The 22,125-nt window shown below is 40.4% G+C and overlaps 1 protein-coding gene across 4 annotated transcripts in view; it reads left to right on the forward strand.

Annotated features, from left to right (window-relative positions):
* Positions 1-288: 288 nt before the first annotated feature.
* LOC124595329 (gastrula zinc finger protein XlCGF7.1-like) overlaps positions 289-22,125 on the forward strand; it is a 119,138-nt gene continuing 97,301 nt past the window's right edge. For all 4 annotated transcript variants that reach the window (XM_047134031.1, XM_047134032.1, XM_047134035.1 and 1 more), the window contains exon 1: positions 289-401. In XM_047134031.1, coding sequence (XP_046989987.1) covers positions 394-401 — 8 coding nt within the window. In that variant the 5' untranslated portion in view covers positions 289-393. The remainder of the gene's footprint in view (positions 402-22,125) is intronic.

The raw sequence follows: 22,125 nt of genomic DNA on the forward strand, positions 1-22,125 counted from the left end.
TTAAGCTTGAGGAGTGCTCTGGGATCTTGCCGACCAGGTTACACCCGACGTCCGTAGGTCTTCCAAGTCCCTGAAGAATGGTCTTTCATTTCAGTTATCGACCTTATTCATACACCACGCTTCGTGAAAGAAATACTTTTTTATCTATTTATCGGCGGTGCTATGTTAGTTTTTGAAGAAAAGTATGAATTATTTATTTATTTGAATGAAATTGATACCAGAGTTAACAGAGCGATATTAAGTATATTATCTGAGACCTTTTAGAGATCAAAGTACTTGCGAAGAGTGTGTGTTAGGAGGGCGCGTAAAGTGGTAATGTTTGAATGTTGTTTGCGTTTTACTATCTGATGTTGTTAGGATTATTAAACATCTCAGGGGATTGAATCGACAGTTATGAAAAGGTAATATCGCGAAAATCCATTTGTAAGTCTGTGTTATGAATGACAGACCATATAGATATGTTAAACTATAATTGTACGAGACGAAAATGTTAAAGAGCAACAACCTGGCATTGCACAGCGTGCAGTTTAGCCCTCTTGTTGGACTTTATTTGGATATATTTATACGTTTGCAATATTGGCCGTATCTAAAGATTGTGCCGTGCACAGTACCTCCAAAGTAAGAGTCTAATTTCTAAACTAACATCCCAAGGATGTTGAAATTGACGTTCTTCGTGGTAGGGTATGTTTTTCGAAGTAAAAAAGGTTATTAATTCTGAAGATATCACAGTAAATAGACTTAAGTACGTGTCAGCTTTTACTTCTTGTACTGGCTGTCTCATACGAACGCCTGAAGAAACATGTTAGTTACGTTATTTTGGTTCTGTGGCATCCCGTGCAGGTATTGGACACGCCAGTAAAAAACATAAATAAACATTATGTATCTACACCCGTAATAACATTAATATGAGGAATGACGTAAATACTTAACATTAGCAAATTGACATTAAATATGTGTGACAACATTAATGGAATAGTTTAAGGTAGTATAATTTAATTTTACACTATTAAAGTTTCCCTTAATTTGCAGAGTTGTTAAGTTAAAATAAAACCAGAAATAACTTGAGCCTTTTTTTTTTCTCCAGTAGACTTCATTTCTTTAGAAATGAAACAGCCATTTGTGTGGAAGGTGCTTGTATGATTGTGTTCCACTGTGAAGGACACTTTTCTGATTGGCTTAAGTCATGGTATAGGAGATACGAATGTTCTTGCAGTTACCAGCTCAGTGCTGTTTTTCTGAAAACTACTGAATGTTGAAAGGAGGAGGGGCTAATTTCTCTAAGTGCATGTCAGTAATGTCTGCTCCATGTTTCTTAGATTTATTTTAATTCACATACCATACTGTTTAGTTTATTGCTGTTGACAGTTGTAGAGCCCTGGTAAAGCTTTGGGATTCACTACTGTCCTTTTGTCTTATTGTTGTTAGTTGGTAGCCTATTTTCTGTACCATAATGAAGCATCTCCATGAAGGAAGTAAAACATGTAGGCACTAACTCAAGAAAGCACAAACGTGCAAGAGATAGAAGTAAAAAGATTGTCATTAATTCCATGTAATTTAGTGTCCTCTTTGCCTTTAGAAAGTCTTTTACATAAACTTCAGTTATGGATTTACTGCTCATTTTTAAAATAGAAGTTTTAGTTTGTGTTTGCTTTAACTGGTAAGATTTTTTTGAAATAACTATATGCAAAATACAGTAGTGTTTTTAGTTGCGTGGTAACAGGAGGGGAATTAGGCTAATTTGAATGTGATCATTTATCAACATGTTGATTCGATGTTAGTTTTTCACTTCCATTAGCATCCTGTTTTACACCTAAGTTATACTGTTTTCCATCACTTCTATGTCTTGCAGATCTGAACTGAGCTTTTTGTTAGATGTTTAGATAATATATAGGCTACATTTATGTGCCAGTATGATTGGGGACAGGAAAAGAAACTTACTAGTTAGCAGCTTAGATATTTCAAATAAGCCTGACAGATTCTTATTTCAGGAGGGTGGCTGGTTGTGGTGACATACTATATTTCCCTCTAAAGGAAAACTAGTATACATCCATGCTATTTGTGGGCAGAATTGGGCCTAAGGATTAACAAAGCAAATTCAGAAATAGTTAAGGATAGATGAAACACGAGTTGCAACATGTTTAAAATCAAGAAATGGGAGAGAGACCATAGAAGTTATAGTTCTGCTGTCTAGGAAGCAAGACTTCTGAATCAGGAGAAATTAATATGGGCAAAGAGATCATCACCTAATGTACTTTTCTTTTTGTGAAGCACTAACTTGCAGTTGAGATATTTACACAGTATTTTATATAATTGAAGTTTGTGCTTTATAAAAACTGGAGATAAATGAACTGAAATCATTTAAAATGCCATGCTATAGGAATAAACTAAAGACAGATGAAGTATGAAATTAAGAGATGTTGGATTGAACAGATGGGGGAAATGAGTGTATAGAAAACCAGTACTAGAAATGAGGACAGGTTAGAGGGCTGTGCTAAGTAATTTAGAAGTTGTTAGCGTGTCATAAATCTCATTAATGCTACTTGTCCCATATTATCTATATCGTATTAAATGTCTACGCTATAGGCAATGATAGGTATAAGAGAACGATTAGCATACAATAGAAGAAACTGACGGTTTCTAAGAAGTTGAAAGAATTACAACCATAAATTTCAGTAGAATGAAGAGTGCAGTCATGTACAGAATTAGACAGGTTTTGTAGAGAAGATGGTGACACATGATGGAACAATAAACTGATGGACCATGAAGAAGATAAAAGGGGAAAGGGATTGTCACGAGGACAAAATCCCATAGGTGGTTTTCAACATAGTGCGTGGGTTTATGTGATGCTCTGAATGGTACAGCAGGTAGCAATGGTTTTTTATCACAAAGATGTATGGTTTGAGCAAACCCTGTGGTTAAGTCATTGAACTTATATTTGCGAGGCACGGATCTTTGTATTCAGTAATTATTTACTGCATGAAATTCTGTGCATATAGATCAATTCCTCATCCAATTGCAACTTTTAAGGCAATATACTAAAACTGATTTATATTGTAAAATGGAAAGAACATCTACAATAAATTACTGAGGGGACATTTAAACACCTAAAAGTCTGCAGGTTCATGCTTGTGGTTTGGTCCCTCAGATTCAGACTGGTTTCCTTCTCAAAAGGATTAATGTTTATGACCAATTAAAATCTAAAAAATGTGAGAGCCAGCCAGTTGATTCCTTCCTCCAGTCTTCTCCAACTGGGCTGACCATACGAGGTTTCTTATCTGTTCCAATTCACTTAGTGCACTACAAGCACTTCACCAGATGTATCCAGTAGACCAGTTGATTCAGCCAATCCATGACTCCTTACAGCGGCTCCAACACCATGGCAAGGAGGTAATCTTTTGCTGGATACATTGCCACATCAGGATATGCGGGAACAACATGTCCAACAAAGCTGCCAAAGAAGCATGTCGGAATGGTGTTGTCCATCAATGTCCCATCACTTTGCACACTGCCATCTCATTTTGACAGGCACATCATGTGTCAGTGGGAGACTGCAGTCACTCAAATAGGCCACACAGGCATGGGCATGTCAGCCTCACTGCTGGATCGAAGTTGTGCTTACCAGACTGCACATCGGACATAGCCCTTTAACACACGTCTTCTTCCACCATTCTGTGAAGTTCATGGTGTGTCACTTTCAGTTCAGCATATTTTGGCAATGTCTTTCTTATATACTGATATCAGGGCAGCCCTCAGTCCTGATGGAGAAGAGCCCATCATCCTCACCAATACTGATTCCAGTGTTGCAAGAGTGGTGACATTTTGTGAACTATCAAGCATTATCCCAAAATTGCTGCGGAAAGGATGCAGACTTTAATGCGTTATAAATTCCTCTGCCTGAGATTGGCATTCTGACTTTTTGTCTTTGAACTGATGACCATGATGTTAAGCGGCCCTCACATCTAATGGGTAGGATAAACCTGTGATGGGACCGGGGTATGTGGTGCTGGGTGAGTGGATTGGGCAGGTCTTGCATCTGGGTCTTCCATGCAGGTATGACCTCTGTGGTAGGGGATTGTAGGTGGGAAATGCATAGGGGTGGATTAAGATGTTGTGGAGTTTGGATGGGCAGCAGAACAGCACTTTGGGAGGGGTTGGATGTCTCTTGTGTGGGATGGCCCTCATTTCATGGCTTGATGATAGATAATCAAAGCCCCGGTTCAGTCGTTCGAGTCCGGTGTGGTATTGGGTGACAAGGGGGGCAATTCTTTGTGGTTTGTTCGAGGGATGAATGTGAGGATCCGGTGTGTGTGGCAATGTGGCACAGGAAATCTGTTTGTGAATTAGGTCTGGAGCATACTACCTGTCTGCGAAGGCCTTTGTGAGGCCCTCAGCATACCAGGCAAGGGAGTTATCATCACAGATGCATCTACCACAGGTGGCCAGGATGTACGTGAGAGATTTTTCAGTATGGAAGTGGTGGCAACTGCCGAAGTGTAGGGACTTTTGGTGATTGGTGGCTTTGATGTGGACCGAGGTGTAGATGGAGCCATCTGAGAGGAGGAGAGTGACATCTAGGAAGGTTCGGCCGATGGTTGGAGGAAGACCAGGTGAAGTGGATGAGAGAGAAGGTGTTGAGGTTGTGGAGAGAAGGTGTTGAGGTTGTGGAGGAATGAGAATAAAGTGCCCTGGCCTTACGTGTAGGTAATGTCATCAATAAATGTGAACCAGACCAGGGGTTTGGAGTATTGGGAAGCAAAGCCTGTTTTGTCTAGGTAACCCCCCCCCCCCCCCCCCCTCGATACCCAATCGAAAAAGAAAAGAACTTAAATGTCATTTCTATTATTAAAACACAGTAGCAAGCCAGTGTACTGATTGAACTGCCTTCTGTTTCAAATGACTTCAAGAACAATATGGTTCTATTTTTAGCCTGCCCTAACTGAAATGTGGGGTAGCAGTTTGTAATTGTATTCTCAATGTGGATTTTTTTCTTTTCTTTAGAATTTTGTTTCCTTATAATGTATTTTAGCAGTAATAGCAGGGCTGCATCACAAGCAGAAAACAGTGGATAGAGTATATGTGGGAATTGAATGGGTAGTTTACTGTGTAAAATTGGACAAGAAACTAAAAATCATGGAGGTGTGAATGCTATAGTAGATGAAGGAAAGGCCTGGTAATGAGACTCTTTGCATTCTGCAGGAAAAAATTTCTTCTTTTAATAGCAAATTCAAAATTTAGAAGAGGACGTAAGTTCCCAAAAGGCTCATGAGAGTACAGAGCCAAAACTCAAATTTAATTGAAACATTTTCGTTACACAGGTTAACTTTATTTAGGGTATCAAATTAGCATCTTTAATCAACAATTATTGTAACCACACTGATGTTAATATAAAAGTATGTGTTCAGCAGTGAAGATCCCTGAAACTATCAATGAAACTTCTTAAGAGCATCTCTGTTTTTAATCCACTGTGGAAAATTCTATTATGTTAACTTCACATCTTTTTCATTAAAGTAATACATTCTGCCTAATGATGTTATTTTAGGTACACCAATAACACAGAGCATGTTTTCCAAAGGCACAAGACAAGAATATTTCTTTTCAGACCAAAAGAATGGCCCTGCTGGTCCAGGTGTGTGGATAAAAAGTAGTTCTTTGTCTCCTCCTTCACCACAGACATTTCTGACAAAGGCGAAGTACCACCTGTCATCATATACAGCTGCTACAAAAGAATATTGTTGAAGATGAGTACATGTCTACTTTGTGGCATTTTCATTGAATGGAAAAATCAAGGAAGGCTTTTCAGAAGAAGTTACTCATCTAATTTCTAAAGAATCACAAGAAAGTGGTTTCTAATTATGAAAATTCGTGGTACCAGGTATTTTGTGGGTTGTCGAAAATCTCTTCTCAAGTTTCTTGTGTAGGAAATCTACATTGACTTTCTCTAAGGAGTGAAAAAACATTTGTCAGTATTAGGTTTGTAAAGATTGTAAACACCAGATGCAGTTGTTATTTGTGCATCATTCTCTAGTTGACGATTAGCTCTTCTCAGTATACATTTTATAGTTCCCCACAAACCATCAAACACAGATTTACCGTGCCAAGTAGCAAAAAAGGAATGCTCAGCATCAATAGAAAAGTTGCTTTTGTGCTCACACAAATTTTTAAAGCCTTTTCTATTCTTATATTGAGCTGCACCCGCCCTGATAGCTGAATGGTCACCGTGACGGATTGCCGTTCTATGGGCCCATGTTCAATTCCCGGCTGGGTCGGGGATTTTCTCCACTCAGGGACTGGGTGTTGTGCTGTCTTCATCATCATTTCATCCCCATCCGGTGCGCAGGTCGCCCAATGTGGCTTCAAATGTAATAAGACCTGCACCAAAGCAGCCAGACCTGCCCTGCAAGGGGCCTCCCGTCCAATGACGCCAAACGCTCATTTCCATTGAGGTGCGCATCCATCAGTGGAATAATGCACTTTCTTCACTTGTAAGTAATGCTTTGCCAGCCACTTAACCATTTCTTTCTGGACAGCATTTACAAATCCTACATCATGTTCCACATCACCACTTCTAGCAGTGGTTCACTATTACCAATTTTCTTTCTTCATTTACCACATAAACATGCACGGGATGGATTGTACAGCTGCTTCTTGTCAAGTGGTACTCTGAATTTCATTTTGAATTACAAAACAATAGGGCAATTAATTTTATGTGGTCATTCCATTTCAGATGGCTTGGTACACACATTCCCAGATATTTTACAGAAGTAACTGCTTCCAGTAATTCTTCTATGATTGTGTAATCATACAATAAAGAGTCTTTCTGTCTGTGTATTTGCAATATGTTTCATATGTTTATGTTGAGAGCTAGTTGCAGGGCCAGATTTACAGGTGGTCTCAAGAACGAACAGAGTGAGTTGGGTTTCACACAATCAGTGGTTTCAGAAACCATGGTGGTTCCTGCAGAGGAGATTTTCAGCCTCCAGAAATGTCATAATATGCAAGCATAAAACATGTTCCAAAATTCTACAATTGACTGACATCAGAGATATCGGCTTCTAATTTTGAGAGTCTGTTCGATGATCCACCTTGAAAAGAAGAATGGTCTGTGCTTTTTTTGCAATCAATCAAAATACTTTGCTCCTACAAAGGCACACAGTACATTGCAGCTAGAAGGAGGTCAAGTTCTTTCACATATTATATGTAGAATCGTATTGGTGTCCCCCATCAGGACCAGTTCCCAAGATTTTAATTTTCCTTGCTAGCTTTCGTGATGTCCATTACCAGTGGACTAGTTTTCTCAAGAAGGGTGATGACTGCATATCTTGGAACAAGCTTTTACAATCTGTCAAAATCAAGATGTTCCTTTCTGTGATTTTATGCAAGTACTTTAAAACTGTGAGTGTAGCTTTGGCTTCTGCAAAAAAGTAGGAAGTGAAATCAGTTCTTTGTAACCTGTACTTGGACACAGAGGTTTTTGGGTCATAAATCTCTAACTGAGCTAGGAAATTATCAGTAATGAAGGTTTTTACTAATTGTTCTGCTCTGGCAATTGCTTTTGTTGGAAAATAGAATACATCAGCTGCTTAAGTTATTACATTTCACTGATAATCTAAATTAGGATATGTTGGAGTTCTTTCGAGATTAGATGAAATATTCTTTAAAACTATGAAGTATGTACATAATTTTGATTTTTTTATAGTTTTTATTTTCTCTCTATTCATTTCTTTTTAGAACAATCTCTATTATTTCTGAATCAGTGGGGCAGTTAATTGCAGAAAGCCTTGTTTGGGGGAATATGTCAGTTATTAATTTCCATTGTAAGACTTTGAGCATTTCTGGAGCTTCCATAACAGTGTATTTGTTGATGTGGAATGCTTAGCTTATAGTCATTTATTGTCCAGAGTGCAGGCCCATGGTTTCATGTGAACGTTTCAGACCATCATAACCTCACATGGGTCATAATGTACTTACTTTAGAAGATCATTGTCATGTCAGAGGTGAAAGGGGATTTTTGGTCATATGTTTCTTGATACATCAGCGGCTGTGCACAGGAGTGAAATAGTGAATGGGTCAGACCAAAATTTTTGGAGTCTTTGTGGTTGGAGACAGTACAGAAAGACTTGGATGTTAGGCTACTGCTGACCATGAACCATGAAAGCGCCAGCGTCTACTGTTTTAATTGAACCCTTGGCCTCAGGTACTCGTCACAAGAAAATGACAGAGACATAGGTATATGTAGACAAATGTATGGTGGAAATCAGTAACCCTAGTCCAGAGGTACATACATACATACAAGCAAGCGTAAGTTGTTCTTAGTGCACAAAGTTAGTCTGATGATCACTTACAGAGTATCCGCTGTAGGCTTGTTCATCTGAGACCGCTGCTGTTTGATGGAACTCTCGAGCTCTGCCTTGCTTGACATTTAAGGGCCTGTATATGTACATTGTTTGGTGCTGTTTGCTTAGAGCTAATAAGTGACTGTGTTGCTTTTTACCTCCAATTTTCAATCAGTGAGCATGAAACAAACAGTTTCCCAAAGCATGTTACTTAAAGGACTGATGAAACCAGCTTGCAAAATATGTCTGTGCCCAAGTTACAAGGCTTACAGCTAATATTCGTACTAAGACAACTTTTTTGCAATCCCTCATTATTGGTCGATTTTCTGTTGATACAATTAACATATCCCTGTCACACAAATATGTACAATAAGTAATAACATCTTCTCCAATCTTCATCTGTGATCTTTTGTAACCATTAATAATTTCACTTAGAGGGTGAATGTCTTGTGAGATTTTTCCATGAGCTGGGTCACAATTCACATGCACATTGTCATAATACTTTTCTTCTAACAATTAGAAATTGTTTCAGGCTATTATGTCTTGGTTGAATGGGTGTCACCTTAAAACCCAATATTTTGTCCCCATCTGCAAAGGACATTTTCAAGGGGGATTGTACCTATTTTGAATGTCCAATTCACACCCTGACATGCTACTGACAACAGCAATATTCCACTTCTGTGTGCTTCCGTGCAGTGGTGTGACATCACATTTTGAATGCATGAGCACAATTGGCTGTCGACTGCCATCGTCCGCTGATGGTATCACTCCATGGTGGAAGACTGGTACACATCTTCTTCAGCATCAGAAGCCAGATGCCATTCAGTTTCATGCCCTCCTCCTTCCTATTGAAGTTCTTGGGGTGTTTTACAGTCTCCTTGGCCTCTCTGTATAACCTTTCTTGGTATCTGTTTGTGGCTGCCAGTACTTGAGTCCTATCAAAATGAATGTGTTGCTCTCCTGGCTGCAAAGCATGTTCCACAATGGCTGATCTGTCAATCTTCCCTCTTCTGCAAAAGCCCTTGTCCACTTCTAGGCATTTTTTGACTGTTCTTTTTGTAGTGCCCATGTACTCATCCCCACAACTACACGGAATCCAATGCATGCTCCTTGAATTTTTCCATAAAGAAGTTCACTATAACCAGGCTTAAGGGGCTCCCCATAGCGACACCATCTGCGCCCGTTCATAGAACTCATCTTTCCATTTGAAATACTTGGTTGTGAGGCTATATTGAAACAGTTCTGCAACATCAAATGGAAAAAATTTGATTCAGCTGTTGCAGGACTTCATTACAGCTGTTGCAGGACTTCATTAAGTGTAACCATATATCAAAAATTTGGTACATTTTATCAGCAAATTAAAGAGCATAGTGGTACAGCCGGAGAAGATATTAGTTAGTTTTGATGTGGTACCTCTATTTAGTATGTTCCACTCAATGAAGTGTTATAACAGCTGAATCCTACTTTTCCTCCCAGTGTTGAAGAGCTTTTTAAATATTGCATCACAGTCACACATTTCAAATGGATCAATGAGTTCTATGAACAGATGGGTGGTGGTGGTGGTGGTGGTGGTTACTAACGCATAAAAGGAAATTTGTGTTTGCCAATTGGATCTTTCAGTCTTTGCTATTCTTGTATGTAAACCTAACTTATTTTCTAATTCATCCTGAGCTGTCGTATCCCATTTACTTTCTCTACCATTCAGGGTTAGGCTAATAGAGGCGAAGTGACCAGGGTTGGCCTGTCTCCAAGGACAGATCACAACATCTATCCTCCCCTACACCTTTAGAATTCCTATATTGAAATCCATCTTTAATCAGTTTTTAAAATAGAATTTAACCTATTCTTTCTCTCTTGTTAAAGTGATCCTCTTGTGACATTGTCTCTCGGTCCAATGAAACTGTACAATATCTGTGGCATTCCTCGCCTTCTCCAATGTTAGGTACTGCTTCTATCTTTACTTTGGGACATTCCAGTATAAATTCTTCTTCTTCTTCTTCTTCTTCTTCTTCTTCTTGTGACATTGAGAATACTCGTGTCACAAATGCCTCTCTGCATGGTTACCAAAGCTGCAGGCAGATACACTCCCATTTGCAATTGCTGCTTCTCCACTATTCCTTAGGTCAGAACTGTGTTCTGCACTTTAATTCTTAAAATCATTTCTGCTCGTGGACATGTTGGGATAATGTCACAAAGGCTCTATCTTTTCTGTTTGCTGCTCATCTTTGTTCCATGTTTCCTTTATGTGCACCAGCCTCTCACTTCTTATTTCACTTCTTATTTCTTGTGACTCCTTGCTCCAGAGAGGGCGTGTTGACGGAAGCCCATGGCCGGAAGCTTTAATTGCGAGAGTCTTTTTGTTGTGCCTATCTGTGACTCAACATCTCTGCTATATGGTGAGCAACAACTTCCCTTCTCATAATATTGTATGGTTACTTTTAAACTCTCACAGAAGTCTGTGCCTAAAATTCATTCATACAAAACATCTAACTTGTCCTCCACTGTATGAAACTTGTGTTCCACACATACATCCTCACCTATCCTTAGTATTAACATCATGGCAAGATGCATCTCTTTTACTTCTTCAGTGATACCTTTAAGTTATACTTTTTCATTGACATTAATGCTCACTGTATCCTTCAGCACTGATTCCTTTATTTTGCTCACCTGAGTGGCACTGTCTGCTATGAAATTATTGTTCTCGTGCTTCCTTGTGTGCATCATACATTTACAAAATCATTCCTGCCCTTTCAGTCTATTAAATGTAACTTTGCAGTGTGGTCGACCGCATACTCGTGTCCCTCTTTTGTTTGCCTGTTTCTGAGCCTTCATATTTGCTAACCTAGCCTTGGCATTACACCATCAAGCTAAATGCCTGGTTCTCTACAACTGTAAAATAGCTCTGGTCTCACCTGATCACACAGCCTTGGGTGCCCTTGATGACTGCATTGACAATACCCCATTGGTTGCAGGCTTTCAGTTTCTCTGTGGAGTCCTGTGCATAGGGTTTTCTGTGTCCATCTCAGTGGTGGCAGCAGGTGGGATGCCCATTTCTCTGCTCTCCTACAACTCATCTACATGGTGTCAGTTCTTCTGATGCATTTCTCCATAGTACAATTCCTCACATGATGACCACCTCTCTTACACCTAAAGCAGTAATCTCTCGGGTGACGTGATTCATTGAACTTCTTGTTGCAAGAGGTGATGGATGCTTTTTCTGTTAATGCTAGATTTGCTGCTTGCGTTAACATTAAATCCTCTCCTCTTGCTTTCTTGATTGTTTTAACCCTCTCACCTTCGATTCCCTGTATGAACACTGCTCACGCCAGCTTCCGAATTAGAGAATGGCCTCCCGGAATGTCTGATGCTCTCATCGCTCCCTGGTACAGCTACTCAAAATTAGTGTTGAAATGTGTCAACATGACTCACTCATTCGGTCATACCTTCAGCGCTTTCCTGTCTACTAGAGAATAATAAGCACGCATGGTGATCCAAAGTACAAAGGTGCTGTCAAATTGTGTATTAGTAGTTTATTTTGAGCTGCACCCACAATTCTAGTTCTAACATATTTTAATGGTACACTATGACTATAGCTTGGCATTAGTTTGAATGCTAGGTCACAGTCGTCCAGAAATTCCCTTAGTTCATCTTTATTTCCATCAAATGCTCTCAGGATGAACTTAAATGTGTCAGACAAGACTGTATGATGACTGAGTACCTCATTACCTTCCAAATTCATATCAAATGTTTTTTTCATCCTTTTTTTGCAGCTGAAGATTGCATTTCCATACTAGGTTGTGATCCACACATCGTGTTTCTTGGTCAGGCAACATTGCTGCATTGATCTCTCGTGCTTAGACATAAGGTTAGAATTCTACAACCCCATGCCACTGACTCAAGTGTCAGTGTCTCTGACCTCAATTGTCATGACTGCTGTAAAGGCGTCCTGTCTTGTTTACTGCTGTGGGCTGCTTGCTGCAATCTCGTAATTCTTCAACACTGGACACTGAATACCTCTGAACTTCATCTTCTTCCCTCACTCCCACTGCACATTAAAACAGACTGCCCTGCATGTGCACTGTACCTCATCCTCCGAGAAAGCTCAATCTCGTTTGTCCTAAGACTGGATGTGCTAGTTCTCTCCAGAGAAAATCCTATCTTCTCTACTCTAAGGCACCGTACCTCTTGGTAAAGATACTCAGCCAGGAATTGAAGCCTAGACCCCTCATCTAACACATATTGTTTACATTGTAAACCAACATGGGACGTGGCATACTTACTTAGTACCTCATGCTCAGGTCAGAGGTGATATAGGATTTAAGGTCAGCTGCATCTTGGTATGCGAGTGGCTGCATACAGGAGTGAAGCAGCAGTGAGGTCAGGCTGAGGTCTTTCAGGTTTCTACAGTTGGAGATGGTATAGAAAGACTTGCATGTTAGGCTGAGGAGGTAGATCTGGCAGTGACCAGAAAATGAGGATTTATTCATTTATGTAGCGTACGGCGCTATTTTGGAGATGTTTGAAAGACACCATTCTGCCCAATGTGACCCCTAGGTATTTAGGGTGTCTGTTGTGTCTCAATTGTTGGTTGTCCATGCACACATTTAACTCCCTATTAGCCATTTTGTTGTTTAGATGAAAGCAACAAACTTCAGTTTTCGAAGTACTGAGCCAGCTTTTTGAGGTCTTCTGTCAGGATCTCTTCCGTTTGTTCAATGGTTTGTTTTCCGATAGCAATTGCCCAGTCATCTGCATATCCGAATTTCCTTGAAAGTGTCTCTGGCATGTCTGAAATGTACAGACTAAACAACAAGGGAGCAAGAACTGACCCTTGAGGCAGTCCGTTGTTCAGAACAAATGGCCATCCCGACCTATAACTTCAAGATGCAGTAACATATGCTACTACTGGCCACGAACCGTAGAAGCGCCAGATTCTGTTGTCCTAATCGAACACTTAGGCTCAAGTACATATTAGAATGAAAGTGATACAGAGACATAGGTACATGTAGACAAATGTACAGAGAAAACCAGTAACCCAGTCCAGAGGTACATAAAGGCAAAGTTTAATGAGACGACCTTGGTGCCCACAGTTGACCAAGTCTTATGCTCATTTACACAGTATCTGCTGTGCGCTCATTTATCAGAGGCTGCTGCTTTTTGCTGGAACTTTTGAATTCTGCCATGTTTGCCTTTATGGGCCTCTATATATAGCATTTGGCACTCTTTGCTTATAGGCAAGGGACTGTGTCTCTTTTTACCTCCAGTTTTCAGTCAGTGAACCTGAGATTAGCAGTTCCCCAATGCGTGAGACCTCTTAATGACTGACAATAGTGGCTTTCGTAGACAATGTGACATCAGTGCATTGACAGACTTGTGAATCCGTGTTGACCTCTTCACCTTGGGCAAAAAACAAAGCAGCAGCACCTTGAAAACATATGGCATCTGTTGTCTGTTGAAATGTCTGCTAAGATTCTCACAACTACTACTGCTCGTGCAAGTAATGCTGCCAAAGTCCCCTCCTTCATCTGAGGTTGTTGCTCTTATTCCAAAGGATAATGGCATCATCCCCATGGTGGTACTCAAGCCCTACATTAAAATTGCAATGTCTCTTATGATTCAGTTATTTATTGTGTAAATTTAAATTACGTTGATGCCATGTAGTACATGTAGTTCAGTGCAGCCAAATGATATTGAAGACTCCTTACACATTGCCGGTTCTGGTTGCAAGCAACTTATATTTATATTGTTCTGATTGAACTGGGTAGAAATTGCTAAAAATTTACAAAAAAAAAGTCGATAAAAATGTCGGTACAAAAATGTTAATACAAAAATCTAACAATGTTATCACGATGTACGTGGAATGATTCCATTTACTAAGAGGACCACAAAACTGGACTGAACTTTGTCTAGGCAAAGTACACTGCCTGACAAAACATGTAAAGCATGCACAAAGAGAGGGTCACATGTCAGTATAACTTCAGGCACATACACATCAGCAGGTACATAAATGATTAGAGGGGCAATTCTATCTCACAGAACGGCCACTGGAGTATGTTAGTGTTGCTCGTCTTCAGTGTTGTTACCGTGCCTGGTAGGAGTTACAAGGGGCACAAACAGTGTCAGATGCAAAGTGATCACTGTGAAGGACACACACACTGCATACACATGTGAGACAGCATTATTAGCATCTGACAGTGTTTGAAAGGGACATCATCGTGGTTGTCCTTGTGACCAGGTGGTCGAATTGTGCAATTTCCAATTTTATCAGGCTTTTGGATGTGATAGTGTCAGATGTTAGACTGTGTGGGAATGTGAGGGCAGCATACGTATCATCCACTTCTGATCACCACAAAGGGGGATCATTGTACAGTGCACTAAGCATATTGTAACCCCTTCCTTCTGCATCTACCATCCACGGACAAGTAATGGACTACATTTAACATTCTGCATCACCACTGGTCGGAGACTAACAGCAACCAGACTAGGGAATTATTGTCCCACAGGCTGTCATAACGTTACAACAGATATGTATGACTGTGTTTCCAGTGATAATGGGATTGGAAAGTGCAGATTGCTGATAAATGGCATCACATTGTGTTTAGCGACAAATTGTGTTGCTGCACTACCCCCAGTGATCATTGTCAGCAAGTTTTGCTGTGACCCAGGGACAGTTGGCTGATAGTGATTGAGGGAACTCTGACAAGACAGTGGTACATCAGACATCTTGCGAACTCGTATGTTACCTCTTGTGCGACACTTTCATTGTGCAATTTTTCAACATGATAGTGCTTATCCACATATGGCATGAGTCTCTATGTACTGTCTGCTTGATGCTGGACTACTCCCGTGGTCAACAAGATCATCATATTTGTCCCAAATAGAATGTGCGTGGGATCAGCTTGGTCATCAAGTCCATTCCAGTGCCAGTATTGAGTATATCAAGGACCAGTTACAGCAGTTGTGGATCAGCTTGCCTCAGGAGAGGATATAACGGCTTTGACACCTTTCCAGACCAGTTCAGTGGTACATTTAGAGCAGAGGGGGTGCAGTGTCATAAAGATAAGTGTGCTCATACTGCCAAATTCTTCACAAATTTGACTCTAGTTTGTGATCACTCTACTAACATCACATACTCTCTCAACCCCTGAAATTCTATTTTCTTTCTTCTTACCCTTCTGGGTATATATTTTTATTGATGTTTTCATTCATGAAGTATAATTAAAGCATTGTCTTTTAAGTATATTTATCAGAAGTGAGGTATTTTGACCTGCTTCAACTGAAACATATTAAGTTGCTTCAAAGATGAGCAGTGATCTCATATCAGGCTTTTCAAGATCAGTTGATGGAAGGATTCCTGCACTAAACCTATTATGTCATTGCAAGTAAGATGTGGTTCTGACTTCCAGTACATGTTACTAAAGTAGGGGATAATTTCTAAAAGATGAATCAAATACCAAAATTTGAAGCACCTAAAGAAAGATGATAAACTAAATGTGAGTAAAGATATTTGTATGTTATGGGGCAGATAATTTCAAGCAGTTTCGCATAGTGGCTGAAAGTGTCATTTGTGTTATGTCGGAACAAACTTTTTAAGTAGAATTTGGGTTGTGACAAACAAAGCAATGATCATGTGAGGCATTTGATTTAGAATATATAGATAGCTTGAAATAGATATCTAATGTGTAAAAGCATAGTGAGTTGAACAGAACTACATCACAATGATGTACAAGGATTTTTAGAGTAGAGAAGACATAAGATGTGAAGGAGTTCAAAGCAAAAGCAATAGGAAAGTTTAATTTTAAATGCGAACATTTTAGGTTAGGTCTTACCATGGCTGTTATTGACATTGACTGACACACTGTATGAGAAACACTATCTAGAAGGAACATGCTGACATAACTCATACTAATACAAAACAGAATAACTACCATGATATTAGAAGGAACTAGACAGTGCAAAAAATGTAGAAATTACAGATTGTAATTGGTTCATGCAGGACAGTGCACAGTACCAATATGTTCCAAAAGGCCGTGCACAGAAGTACGATTTTTCAAGGCACTCATATCTTGAGTTCTGTTGGTCACAGAGAAAAGGGTCAAGGGTTCTGGATGGCCTTTGGCCTAGCAAACATTTTTATGCTTCTCAGAAGAACAGGCATACTGTAGCTATCCTCCAATACAGGGACAAAATTTAAACGTTACACACTTCCTCCAGCCCAGAAAAATTGAGCAAATTGGTTGGTTCTTTTGCATTAGGTGTGATCTAGGGTGGACCTTAGGTGGCTTATAAAACCACCATTTGTTCAGACAGTTCTAGAAAACCCCAAAAAACCACAGCTTTTTGATGACCAATTCTAAAATTCATGGCAAATTTTCAAAATATTTACTATATGTTCTTAAGATGACAACTTGGGGAATCTTGAAACCTTTTTTCTATATCATTGTCCATTACCTAGATCCAGAGGTTCAAAGTTATCGTACTTATGCATGTAAAGTAGCTGTGTGATGTCTGGTCTGAGGCGTAAATGTTTTAATGTTTTAACTGTCACAGTGAACGCACAGTGGGGTTATTGCAAGCGTTCTGAGGTTACCAAACTATAAATGATAATTAATTGAAATCCTCAGCTGCCAACAGGTGTTGTTGATATACCTCGATTTGTACAGCCGAAAATGTGTGCCTTGACCAGGACTTGAACCTGGGATCTCCTGCTTACATGGCAGACACTCTATCCATCTGAGCCACTGAGGACACAGATGAAGCGCGACTTCAGGGACTTATCCCTTGCTGCACGCTTCCCGTGAGACCCACATTCCCAACTGTCCACAATCTACGTATGGAATGTTACTAACAGATATTTGCCCATCCACTCATTACTCTCATCAATTAGGTGACGATTCCCGTAAGAGTTCAGGCAACCTGTGCGCATTCGCACAGACAAAGGTCAATGGCCAGGTAGCCTTTAACTATATATGAAGATAGTAACTGTTCTCGAAATAACAGATACCATTGATAACCATCACATCCTCTTAGAATAAATAATAATTAATTGAAACCCTCAGCTGCCGACAGGTGCTACCATGCAAGCAGGAGATCCTGGGTTCGAGTCCCGGTAGAGGCACACATTTTTGGCTGTCCCCATCGAGGTATATCAACAACACCTGTTGGCATTACTTCATTCCTCTTCCTTTGGGGAGCAGCTCAGATTCACAAGATGTCCGTGGCATCTTCCTCCACGAGGCTGTGACTGAGATGATGTGCTGATACTGGGGTGTGTGGTTTGAAGTGTTTGGGGTGAAGGCAGCAGTGCAGTCCACCATCCTTTGTCAACCCGTATGGTAGGATGGGTGACATCGGTGCAAGCTCCATATCCATGTCAGGTCCAGGGCCTGAGGGTGGTGGTGTGCCCTCATTTGGTGGCCAAAACAGAGGAGGTGACTCCAGTGTGGACGGCGGCTGCATCGATACTGGTAGCGATATTGGAGAAGCTGCACCAGGTTCATCCACCAGTCGAGGGGGCCTTTCATATAATGTGGCAGGGACCCAGCCACATGCTATAATCCATCAAGTGACGCAGACTGGTGTGGCAGCATCAGTGTCCTGGTTGGGGATGTCCAGTCATCCACACACAGGTGCAATTGGTCATAATGACATGCACAGAGGCCCCCCTCCATATGGCCATAGCAGATGGCAGCTGTGAGTAACAGGAGATAATGGTGGGAATCCATTCTGGGTGACAACCAAACTCACATGCCCAGACAGCCACCCCGGGCTGAAAACAGGATGACGGCTGCATGGGTCAGCATCCCTGGCTGAGCCACAGGAGCTTGCAGGAGTGTCCGGGGTTGGCACCCATGGAGCAGTTCGGCAGGTCTGTTGTCGCCGAATGGTGTAAAGCGATAGGAACTGATAGGAGGACAGAAATTGATCCAAGGCAATGTCGTACAGGGACCAAGTCATATATTTTTTCGTTTGCATTTTGATTCTTATAACGAACATTTCGGTCTCACCGTTGAACTGCAGGTGGAAGGGCAGGGCAAAAATGTGAATACCACAGGTGTTGCAGAAGTAGGCAAACTCTTGTGACACAAACTGAGGGCTGTTATCAGAGACCAGCATTGCCAGAAATCCTTTGATAGAAAATTTTTTTTAGAGGGCTGCCAGGGTGACCGAGAGAATTCATCGTTACTAACGGCTCATGTTTAGTGATGAGATGGAATTCTACCCTATACAGGAAAACATGAAAGTTCTTTAAGGCATAAACAATGGCTAGAGCTTCTTTCTCTATTTGTGAATTTCTAATCTGAGTCGAATTAAGCATCTTCGATGCGTATGCAGTAGGCCGTGCCATCAGAATGTTTTTGACCTAACACTGTCCGCAGGCCATTCTGGGACACATCTGTTGCTGATACTAAGTGTTGACCCTGTTGATAGGTTATGAGGCAAGTTGCTGATTGTAACATAGACTTGAGTTTGGCAAACACCATGTCACACACCTGCAACCACTTGAAAGACGTCCCCTTATGTAACAAGACAGTTCCTTGACTGATGTAGGACGTGGGAGAGCCACGATGACAGAGACATTCTGATGTTAAGGTTTGATACCAGCACTAGAGACCATGAACCCAAGATAAATCATAGAAGACTGAAAGAAGCGGCACTTTTCCAAACTGCTACAATATCATCAATATAGTTGGTACAGCCATGCACAGACCTCATGAGTTCTTTGAGAAACCATTGAAAAATTGGTGGGGCACTGGCCATGCCAAATCATAACATCTCTTTCTGTAGATATTCACAGTAGTAGCATGTGAACATTCAACCAGGTTACCATTTTTGAGATACTCATTCATAGGCGGTGTGTAATAATAATGTGCCCTTTGTTATAGTTGCTTTTCTCAGTGGATTTTCATATTTGTAGCATGTATCTTTGCTAGGGCGATACCTTGGTTGTGTCTGCTCTGCTTACATACTCTTGTTACCACGTCACATGCACATACCACCACTAGGCAGCATCCAATGACATGGTGGGCAGTTGTCATAACGTTTTGGCTTATCAGCATAAACATTTTTATGTAACTTTACTTGAAATAATGTCCATGTTAATAAACATCATCCCTTTCGAACTTTTGCTGCTTGATGGCCCTTGACAGTTGACAGAATGTTCCCGCAGGTACAAAACCTGAAACGCAAAGTAGCACTACCTTATTGAGTCAATTCTTGCACAAAAAAAAACACCAGAATGGATTCTTTCAGAGGACACACAAACTTAAAGGAAGCTTGTTTCAAATTATTTGATTGATTACAACTTCAACAGAAAGCACAAACTAGGCCTACCTACCAGCAGTTTGATATTGATACCTTATAGCCTTTCTCAAGACCCACCAACATTGACCGTACTGCTAAAGCTTGAGTGAATGCTATTGCTCACTCACTTCATGATTAGATTAGTGGAACAGTTCTTGAAACTTCACTAGTGAAATCCAATATACATTTCTATTTTTTGAAGCTTGCTTCTTGATCGGATGTGATACCACTATATAGTAAGTCGTGTTATAAAAATTTATTTAACAGGAGCATATCTGTTACACTACAATTCTTGTTCTCCCAGAGTACTCGCAAATAGTATGGTAATAAAGGACTGGTCTGAGATCATACAAGGAGATGCCAGTCACAAGGAAGAATCAATAACCCATGTGTAATGAATAAAGCACTGATGCTGAAGTGGGCAGCACTTCACATATTGGCCTTCTCACATCCTAGCACTGTACCAAATCTGCATGGGCATACTGATTAATGTTATCTGAGGTTTTCCTGAGTTGATTACAGTGGCTACAGTGATTAGTTTGATTTCTTTTCTCTGTCTTTGATAGTAACAAGTATTATCCAGTTTCATCCCCCAAGCTTGTGCTCTGCCTATAATGATAACAAAGGCAAGACTAACATACATGTACAGTAAGATTTAGTTAGTTTACACCATCTTGCCCTGTGGTGCAAAAAATGTAACAATGTGCAAATAATAGAGTATTTTGAGCAGAAATTGTATTTCTTTCACTTTGTGTGCCCACACTACAGTTTTCCCAAGGGAAAGAAAAAGGACTGTCCCTATACTATTTGATATGTATTCACATCTGTTGTTAGGTGAGCAGTTGTTGAACATTCCTCTGGTGATCCGTTAGACCTGCCACGGCGGTAGCAAGGTCAGTGAGATAGTGCAAGCTATTGTACACATCAAATAGCTGCTCCAAAAACATTGGAATTAGGCATGTGCTATGGATAGACTGAAAGGTAATTGATGTAACTAACCAGCCCACAAAAGGTACTACTAAAAATAAAACTTTTTTGCTATGTGGGTTGGATACCAGCCAATCGCAAACTACATGCATAATACCATAAGATTTCAGTGCCTGTTAATGGATACTGCCCATGGTACTGTCAGATGCTTCATATAAGCTGCCAAAGATATTGGGTAGCCTTATATTGCAATTCAAATGGTGTATTGCAAGTTGAGAAATGACCTGCCATGTGGCCCCTATGATAAAGGCATCATGAATGTGTGTCTGAATACAAAATATACTTTTGATAGAACGTAATTTTCATTATTTATGTCAGAAGTTACCAACTTGCTTTTTGCGTTTAGTCAGTACTATAATGTCTTGAAATAAAACTGCCAATCTTTTGAGCACTTCTACCTAGTGATTTTTAGAAATGTCTTAATTTACTACCTGTATGATAATTTATGCAGCCAACTTCATTACACTGAGTGTGCACCTGTTATTTGAAGATCTGTTTCTCATTCGTTAGTCATGTGGATTGAGAGACACCAGTGACATCAACCACATTCAGGCTTTGAAGTAAACCAAAGATGACAGGTAAATGTTTATGCTGGACAAGAACTCAAAACCCTATTTCCTGCACAACACAAATGGTCGCCTTGACCACCTCGGCTCTCCTGGCATGCTTCCCATCCGCCCCAAATTCACATCCTGTCATATGCATCCCATTCTCCTCGTGCTACCAGTTTACTTTGATTCCTACAGGAGTTTGGATGTAATGTACTTCCACGCTGACATAATTGTGAAAGCCATCAATCTCTCTCTCTCTCTCTCTCTCTCTCTCTCTCTCTCTCTCTCTCTTTTGGTATGAAGTCATCATTGCAAGATGATAAGTCTGGTGAATATGGAGGCTGCTCCAGTACTTCCCACCCCCACTGCATGAGTAGATTCTGTGCACATGCTGCCTTATGGTCTTCCACATTGTCCTGAAGAATTAATGCGTCACGTAGACACTCTGGACGTTTCTCCCAAATAGCCCATTGTAGTTGTCATTCCAGGAAAGTGCAACAGTAGTACAATGCATTATCAGGTTGTCCATGTAGGATGAAATGTCACATAATCACTTCTCTAATATCATAGGCCATAATGAACATTAACTTGACAAATGAGGGATTGTAATGAAATTTCTGCCTGCATGGCAAATCTGAATGACGCCATTCCGCAGACTGGCATTTCAGTTCTGGCTCGTAGGCCCTGACCCAAATCAATCTGTGACTATGATTCTTGCAAGCATATTGCCTCCGTCCTTCTCATAATGCACTAGATGCCTGCCACAAGTTTAATATTGTGTCCACTTTTCCACTTCACTTAGTGCATGAGGCACCCATTTTGCAGCAACTTTACACAGGTGTAGCACATTGAGTAAAATCCTGTAGATTGTTGTATTCTCAATACCAGTATTGCATTGTAATTCCTACAGCATCATTCTCCAAGCATTGGATCATCTGAATACAAGCATA

The sequence above is a fragment of the Schistocerca americana genome, chromosome 2, assembly GCF_021461395.2.
Source record: "Schistocerca americana isolate TAMUIC-IGC-003095 chromosome 2, iqSchAmer2.1, whole genome shotgun sequence".
In the NCBI taxonomy this organism is placed as follows: Eukaryota; Metazoa; Arthropoda; class Insecta; order Orthoptera; family Acrididae; genus Schistocerca; species Schistocerca americana.